The 8,647-nt window shown below is 42.3% G+C and overlaps 1 protein-coding gene across 2 annotated transcripts; it reads left to right on the top strand.

Annotated features, from left to right (window-relative positions):
• The first annotated feature begins 376 nt into the window (after nt 1-376).
• On the top strand, nt 377-7,208 carry LOC101764016 (ankyrin-1). 2 transcript variants are annotated; one of them, XM_004978906.2, is made up of 7 exons: nt 377-588; nt 2,850-2,899; nt 3,104-3,710; nt 3,839-4,302; nt 4,449-5,028; nt 5,138-5,670; nt 6,423-7,208. In XM_004978906.2, the coding sequence occupies exons 2-7, from the start codon at nt 2,852-2,854 to the stop codon at nt 7,020-7,022; spliced, it is 2,832 nt and encodes a 943-aa protein (XP_004978963.1). In that variant the 5' UTR covers nt 377-588; nt 2,850-2,851; the 3' UTR covers nt 7,023-7,208. The 2 variants fall into 2 exon arrangements, with proteins under 2 accessions (XP_004978963.1, XP_004978964.1); XM_004978907.2 differs by having other exon boundaries at nt 4,449-5,019.
• Nucleotides 7,209-8,647: the final 1,439 nt, after the last annotated feature.

Raw genomic sequence — 8,647 nt, forward strand, 5'->3', positions numbered from 1 at the left:
CCGTGCACAATCAATTCTGCAAACATATATTATTGAAAGAGAGTAAATTTGCAAAATTAGTGCATCATAATCCAAATAACAAAATTGTACAGAAACGAGCCCCTGCAGGTGCACGGGTTTGACCGCTTGATGGCCTGGTTAGAGAAGTTTGGATTCGGAAAACGTTCTTCTGTCTTAGAATAAAAGGGCATACCAATTTTGAGAGTAGACAACACGGCAGGGATATACTTTTGTTCACGCACACGGCACACCGCACCGCTTAGGCATCGAGCATCACATTTGTTCACGCACACGGCAGGGATATCCCTTTCTTTGCTGAATACAAAGTTAATTATCCGTAAACCTTTGCCCCTGCCAAAATCTATTCTTCGCTTGTCCTAGTCACGCATCATTCTCTAGTGTTTCTGGTTCTGCATGATTTCAGCGGAGGACGTCCAGTTCCATATGGCTCTACAATTGTCGGGTGCATGGTTCTAACCCGTTGTTACTCCTTGCCAGCTGTCCTTTGGTTTTGAGATTTCTTGAGTCGATCAACGCGCCGGATTATCTCTTGCTGTCCAAATATCAACGGCCAAATTCAGGAAGCAGGTACGTACTAAGAGTATCATTGTTTCTTATATCTAGCACTAATTAAGATCGAGAATAGATGAGTGTCCTGTGAATATTGCAGTGATTTTTAGTACCCTAATTCCAGTTGTAACACATGGGTCCAAAATCTACTTAGATAGCATTTCATTTACACTTTTGTCATCGGAAGTCAAATCAGAAATGCATATATAGCACCTACTAAGGATAACAGTTCTAGCACAGTTATGCCCAGTCTACTTAACTGTCTAGATCTGAGAGTTCTTAATCATTTGGTATGGATTTATGTCATCCCACCACTCCATGATTTATTTGTATCCACTTAGATAACATCTTACTATTATTAATTGGAGGTTCCTTTTGAAGCCTCCAGGTGAAGCCACCTAGGATTCCTAGGTGGATACTCTAGAAAAAGAGAGAAATCCTAGAAATTCTTACAAAAAAGCAAAACATCCGACCATCAATCGATAGATTCAAATCATCATAGCCATTGGATCTATTATGTTTTCTAAAAAATTACCCACCTATGCCATTATGAAAATAGCCTAAAGTAACCCCTAAATCTATATATAAATTACCCACCTCTGCCATTATATAAAATAAACTAAAGTAACCCCCTAATCTTCATCAAAATTATCCACTTATGCCATTATAAACAATATTTAAAATAACCCCCTAATTTGCAACTGAATTGCCTACCACTATTACTTAAAAAATTTAAACCTCTTAAAATTTGCATCTATATTACCCACACATGCCATTATTAAAAATAACATGAGGTAACTCTACGTTTGAATCAAATAACCTTAATTAAAAATATACAGCAATATATGATTCTACATCATCTATATCTTGCACTATTGGTATATGATATAATAATTAAGGTCTATACGCATGATGTGTGTCACCATTTATAAGGATATAAAGTGATGAGAATATAGATTTCTATGCTAAAATTGTATCTCAAACTTAAGGTTCATTATACAAATTCAAGCGCATACCTGCGATGCAAAGTGAAAAGTTAAAGATTATAAATGTGGATGAAAATATTATAGAGTAGTTGCTAACTAAATTCTATCACAATTGGATGAAGATATTAAGTATATATCTACATAAGCATTGTGTGTTCGAATATTTAACAAACGAGAGCTAGCTTATGGTAATAGTTTTTTTAGCAATATAGTCTCATTAGTTCCCACGAGACAAGCCAGAAAAAAGAGACAAATTCTCATAAAATTTAACAACGTCAAACATCAATCCTGTAAACTCTAATAACCATAGCCATTGATCTATTATATTTTCTAAAAAGTTACCCACCACTATTATTATGAAAATATTAAAAAATGAGCTCTAAACCTATATTTCAATTACCGAGCTTAGCTATTATAAAAAATAATCTAAAGTAACCCCGTAACCTTCATCCAATTTACTAATACACATCATTATAAAGCATAACTTAAAATGTCATTCTAAAATTTTATCTATGTTATCCACGTATGTCGTTATTAAAAATAATCTAAAGTAAATATTTAAATCTTAATCTAATTATCTTCATGTGCATCATACAGAAATGTTAAAAGGTAAATTAATATATGATTTTAAATTACGTATTTATGTCATTGTTAATATAAAAATACTATGTTAAAGTATATACACATGATGAGTGCCACCATTTAGACCATTTATACATGTATGTGAGGAATCGATGAAAAATATTGATTTGTATGCCAAACATAATGTATGAAGGATTGGAGGTGTGATACAAAATGGAAAAATATAAATATGGATGAAAAAGTGCATTGAGTAATTATTAATTAAAAATCAATCACAACTGGACAAAGATAGATACATATCTCTATAAGTATTATGTTGAAGTATTGAAAAATAAGAGAATAGTAGGTAAACAATTTTGATTATTAGCTAGAAGTTTAATTTCTAAATAATTTTTAAATACAATAGCTTCTAAAAAAATATAGCCCGTGCGGGAGCACGGGTTGATGGACTAGTGGTTCTAATTCCAGTTGTATACAGACGATTCAATGATGAACAAGTGTTTTTAGTAGCATTATTTATAGGAGACAAATTAATAGGTGCCCATATATATGTGGCTTGCGTGGTGATGTTGTGTGTTAGTCCCTGTAATAATGGAAAAGGTGTCACATTAAGTTCTGTGTGCTTATAATGCCTTGTGCATGACTCTTACTGAGCAGACAATTCAAAAGTTCTGGAACCGTTATATTGATCTGTTTAATGTTCATCTACAGAAATGACGATGGACGGACGTCTCCTTGATGCTGCCACAACTGGTGACGCGGTAACAATGAAACACTTGGCTGTAGAGAATCTAAAATTTTTCCATGTTTCAACTTGTATTTGAGTCAGAACATGCTGTTGACCTTTTAGGGCCACACTGTTACCTTTTTTTCTTTACAACGGACAGTGCATAAGTTCAGTGAAACATTAAATTTATTTGTTCAAAAATAGTTTTTGTTAAAGGTATCGTTTTCCCTTTTACCAGATTGCAGATGATGGTAAAGCTACAACCAGTTCGCCAGGAGGACAGATGGACTGGCGTCTCATGGAAGCAGCCATAACTGGTGACGCCGTATCTATGAAGCACCTGGCTTCACACGATCCGGACATTCTGCTTGGCACCACTCCGCAGGGGAACACCTGCCTCCACATCGCATCCATCCATGGCCACAAGGAATTCTGCAATGATGCCATGACCTTTAACTTGTCCCTTCTCTCCGCTGTCAACGCAGACGAAGAGACGCCCCTGCTCACCGCCGTGAAAAGGGGCCATGTTTCCTTAGCTTCATTTTTACTCACGCACTGCCTTGATCAGCAGCTGAGCAGAGCCATCTTGAAGAAAGACAAGCAGGGTTGCAACGCGCTGCACCACGCCCTTCGCAGTGACCATAGGGAACTAGCGCTGGAGCTGATAGCTGCGGAGCCAACCTTGTCGCAAGCAGTGAACAACAACAATGAGTCACCCATGTTCATCGCAGTGATGAAAGATTTCACAGATCTGTTCGAGAAACTGCTGGACACTGCTTCTTCGGCTCACTCGGGAGCCTATGGCTCGAATGCTCTGCATGCTGCCGTGGGAAACGGTAATTCAGGTGGGACATTAATTAAGATTATGTAGTTTGTCAGTACTATCTTAACATTAACTGGTCATTAATTACTAATCTCAGCTTTCATAATTCTATTTCTGTTTACCAATTTTCGTGCCTTGGTTTCCTTTCAGCTATCGCTAAAAGGCTTATGGAGAAACGTCCTTTGCTAGCCAGAGAAGAAAACGAAAATAAATACACACCAATACTCTTGGCTGCAAATGAGGGCAAGGTTGATGTGCTAACGGTTTTATTGGAACATGATCCGTCTTTAGGGTACTTAATCTCCTCAAATGGTGCCACAGTTCTTTGTGGCGCAGCATGTGGGGGCCATGTTGGTGTTGCTCGAGCGCTTCTTAGACATTGTCCTGATGCTCCCTACACCGATCCAGCGGGGGGCTCCACATGCCTTCACGTAGCTGTATTATGGGATAAGAAAAAGTTTGTAAAATTCGTTGTGGGATCCCAACAACTTCGGCACCTTATTAACATGACAGATAACAACAGAGAGACTGCTCTGCAGCTCGCAGTGAGATGCGGCAGGTCGGAGATCGTAACAGTGCTTGACAACGCCAACCACGCAAATCCTTTTATCTCGGTATATTTATGTATTATATATTACTGTACACTTTTCATCTTTGTATGATCATCATCTATGTGTACGTACAGACAATGTTTGCGAACCATTAAATTTATTTGTGAGGTAAACAGTTTAGTGAAAGGTAGCGTCTTTATTTGTATCAGGTGGCAGGAGCATCTGCAATGGATGTGGGCCTTCTGGAAGCTTCCACGACTGGAGATGCCATAAAAATGCAGCAACTGGCAACGGATTACCCGGGCGTGTTACTTGGCACCACTCCGCAGGGGAACACCTGCCTCCACATCGCCTCGGTCCATGGCCACGAGGTGTTCTGCAAGGCCGCCCTGGCTCTGGAGCCGTCACTCCTCGCTGCCATCAATGCAGACGGCGAGACGCCGCTTCTCAGCGCCGTGACAAGCGGACGTGTTTCTCTAGCCTCTTTTTTACTCGTGTGCTGCCGCGATCAGAAGCTGGACGAGGCGATCTTGAAGCAAGACAAGAACGGATTCAACGCACTGCACAACGCCATCCGCAGCGGACACAGGAAGCTCGCGCTCGAACTGATTGCAGCAGAGCCTGCCTTGTCGCGCGCTGTGACCAAGCACGGCGAGTCACCCATGTACATGGCAGTGATGAGAAATTATCCTGATGTCTTCAAGAAAGTGTTGGAGATTCCTGATTCAGCTCATGTGGGAGCCCATGGCTCCAATGCTCTGCATGCTGCCGTGAGAAACGGTAATTCTGGTGAGAAATGCGTAGTATCTGGCGGAACAAAATTTAATGCTATGCGAGGCACTCGTGTATTCTTTACCATTTCGTGGCTATTACATGTCTTTACTGCCTTTGTTTGCAGCCATCGCTAAAAAGATTATGGAGACACGTCCTGGGCTTGCCAGAGAAGAAAACGATTCTAAGAATACTCCAATGCAGCTGGCTGCACTTTGGGACAAGATTGACGTGCTAAGAGTATTGTTGGAACATGATCGGTCTTTAGGGTATGTAGTCTCCTCACATGATGATACCCCCGTCATAGCTTCTGCTGCATATCGAGGCCATGTTGGTGTTGCTCGAGAGCTTCTAAAACATTGTCCAGATGCTCCCTATTGCGGTAAAGATGGCTGGACATGTTTACACGTAGCTGTATGGAATGAACAGACGGAGTTCGTAGAATTTGTACTTGGTTCGCCACAGCTTCGTGGACTCGTAAACAAGCAACATTCAAACGGAAATACTGCTCTGCATATGGCAGTCCAAAAGTGCAATCCGAAGATGGTCGCCTCTCTACTGCTTCACCAAGATACGGACGTCACCGTGCTTAGCAACAATGGTGCCGCAGCAACCTGGACATTATATGGTGCCACTGATCATGCCAAGACTTTAAACTGGGTACGTATACATGTTTGCTTAGTTTGTTGTTGGTCCACTAAATCAGCATGTATGCCAGCCTTCTTCAACGTCATATTATTGTTCCCCACCTAAGATGTGTTAAGCAACGGTTCTTATTTTTTCCGATCATTCTAAAATTTCTCTAACTAGTTTACGCAAACAACACCGATTTTGTAACTAATTTACTATTTTGATTTTAGCAACCGTGCCAACAAACCTTTTAGTTTGATTGGACACTTCGTATTATTATGAAATGATTTTACATATATTACTCCATCTGTTTCAAATCGTAGGTTGTTTTAGATTTTCTAGATTCATGGATTTTGCTATGCATCTAGATACACACAAAGTCTATATACAAAGCAAAAACTGTGTATCTAGAAAAGTCAACATGACCTATAATTTGGAATGGAGTGAGTAGAAAAACTGGTTGCATTCCTTTGGTACCCTTGCAGAACGGATTGTGAAATCTAGATGGAATTCAATACCATTTAAGCACGCTGTAACAATGTAGGATTTTTTTTATATAGAAGGCCATTGCAGCATTGAAACCGAAGGGAACATCACTAAAAAAAGTCTTTGCACCAACCTTGTGATTGTAGATTTTCATTTTTTCCAAGAGTATTATATTATTAAAAGTTCCATTTGCATGCTTCTTTGCATCGACCTTGTGATTGTATATTTTCATTTGTCCAATAGTATTATATTAATTACTACAAGTTCTATTTGCATGCTTCTTTGGATTTTTGCAGAATGAAGTGTCCATGCTAATGTTGAAAGCTGATCCTCAAGAGGCAGCATCTATTTATAATCTCCACAAGGAAGCCAAGGATAAAGTGACAAACTTATCAAGAAAGGATATCAAGTCACTGACTCAAACGTACACAGGCAACACTTCCTTAGTGGCAATCCTCCTCGCGGCAATTACCTTTGCTGCTGCTTTTACTTTGCCAGGAGGATACAGCAGTGATGCCGGAAGCCAGGGACTTCCCATTATGGTCAGGAAGGTTGCATTTCAAGCATTCATAATCTCTGACACCTTAGCAATGTGCGCTTCACTTGCTGTGGCTTTTATATGCATCATAGCAAAGTGGGAGGATCTTGAGTTCTTGCTTTACTACAGATCTTTTACAAAGAAGCTTATGTGGTTTGCGTACGTGGCAACTACCACAGCATTCGCAACTGGTTTATACACAGTTCTGGCCCCTCGTCTCCTATGGTTGTCTGTTACGGTTTGTGTTCTGACAGGTTTATTGCCCATCCTTACTAAAGTTCTGGGTGAATGGCCCATCTTAAAACTGAGATTTCGGCTGGGTTTGAAATTCAAGTCTGAGCTACTTGATATGGTCTAATATCGTTGTGGCTCTTGATATTCCATATACTTTCTCATTTTATGGAAGGAATAAGAAAAATATGTAAGTAGCATGATCTTAGGCTGATAATTTTATTTTGGTAATTCAGAATTCCATGTAATACCTGAACTATGTACTTTGGACATTGATTATGTCAAGCTTGAGCTGATGAGTAATGTTTCATTCTGTTGATGAGGAATATTACATGATAAATATTCTGGGGAAAATGAGCAGTAGTGCCATGAAACATGCTCATTAATACTTTTTAAATATAATTGTTTGTAATGAGGTTATGGAGCTTTGGATTTGAAATCTTATTCCACCATGAAACAATAATACTAGGGGAGAAATATATTTTAATCAAAAGGATGCATGTCTCTATCTGCAAAATATAATGTGCGACATCTTTTGGCACTGAGCATTAGTTCAGTAGTGGAATGGCTTTTTTCTCAGAGTTAAACACACTATAGCTCGCATAAATGAAATCAGAGATCCTGTTGCACATAATATAACCACAAAAATGCTCCAAGAAACGGTGCCCACCGGCGTCATCTTGTTGTAGGGACGAGGGAGTAGGAAGCATACACCTCAAAAAAAATAAATGTGCTGTAATTATATGATCTGGCACAAGGGTGCTCTCAGCTTCATTAAATGCAGAACTGACATCAAATTGGAAACTAAGACCCTGTTTGGTATGGCTCCAACTCCGGGTGGAGCTGCTCCACTCCAGAACTCCACATGGAGCCAGCTCCGCTCCAAAACTCCAGAACAAAAATGGGGTGTTTGGCTAGATGGGTGCTCTCAGCTCCAAAAAAGATCGATTTCAGTGTGGATTGCCATTGTTGACCCCCAATTAAGACCCCACTTGTCATCCTCTCTATCCCATCTTCTTCTTCCCCTTTTTCCACTGCAATGAGCCGCACACGAGAGAACCTCCACGGGCGGCGGGGTGGGTGGCGGGCTGGGCGGCGACGGGCGGCGAGGTGGGCGGCGGGCGGCGACGGGCGACGACGGGCGGCGGGTGGCGACGAGCGACGGGCGTGGCGATGGGCGGCGGGCGATGACAGGCGGCGAGCAGCGACGGACGCGGCGACGTGCGGCGGGCGGCGACGGGCGACGGGTGCGGCGATGGGAGTTGGCGGGCCGCGGCGGGCGGCAGGGCCGGCCGGCCACGGGGGCGGCGACGGGTGGGGCTTTGGCGGCGAGTGGGGCTCGAGAGAATAGAAGGGAGAATAGAATGAAATGTTTTTTTGTGTAACCAGTGGCATTGGTGGGTAATTACCCACCAACTCCACGAGGAGGTTCAAAAGAGAGGTTTCTGGAGCAGCAAAAGAGGTGCTCCAAAACTCCTTCTTCGTCCCGCGCCTCTGTTTCCTCCAACGCCGACTCCTCAATTTTTCTCCCGAGCACGTCAGCCGCTAGGGTTTCAGCCGCCGCCACCCAGACCGACGGCTGCTGTCAACCCCCACCACCGACAGCCCGAGCCCCGCCGCCGGCCACCCTAGCACCGCCGCCGGCCGCCTTGCCCCACCGACCGCCACGTGCCGCATGAGCCCCACCGACCACAACCCCCGTCAACACCCCGCCGACCGCCACTAGCCCCGCCGCCGGCCACAGAGCCCCGC

This window comes from Setaria italica, chromosome VIII, assembly GCF_000263155.2.
Source record: "Setaria italica strain Yugu1 chromosome VIII, Setaria_italica_v2.0, whole genome shotgun sequence".
In the NCBI taxonomy this organism is placed as follows: domain Eukaryota; kingdom Viridiplantae; phylum Streptophyta; class Magnoliopsida; order Poales; family Poaceae; genus Setaria; species Setaria italica.

Excerpts from the sequence above, each read along its gene's own strand:
- LOC101764016 (XM_004978906.2), top strand. The coding sequence starts at position 2,852 with ATGACGATGGACGGACGTCTCCTTGATGCTGCCACAACTGGTGACGCG. Across the intron at positions 4,303-4,448 it reads ACGCAAATCCTTTTATCTCG|GTGGCAGGAGCATCTGCAAT; the intron begins GTATATTTATGT and ends TATTTGTATCAG. Across the intron at positions 5,029-5,137 it reads CGTGAGAAACGGTAATTCTG|CCATCGCTAAAAAGATTATG; the intron begins GTGAGAAATGCG and ends CTTTGTTTGCAG.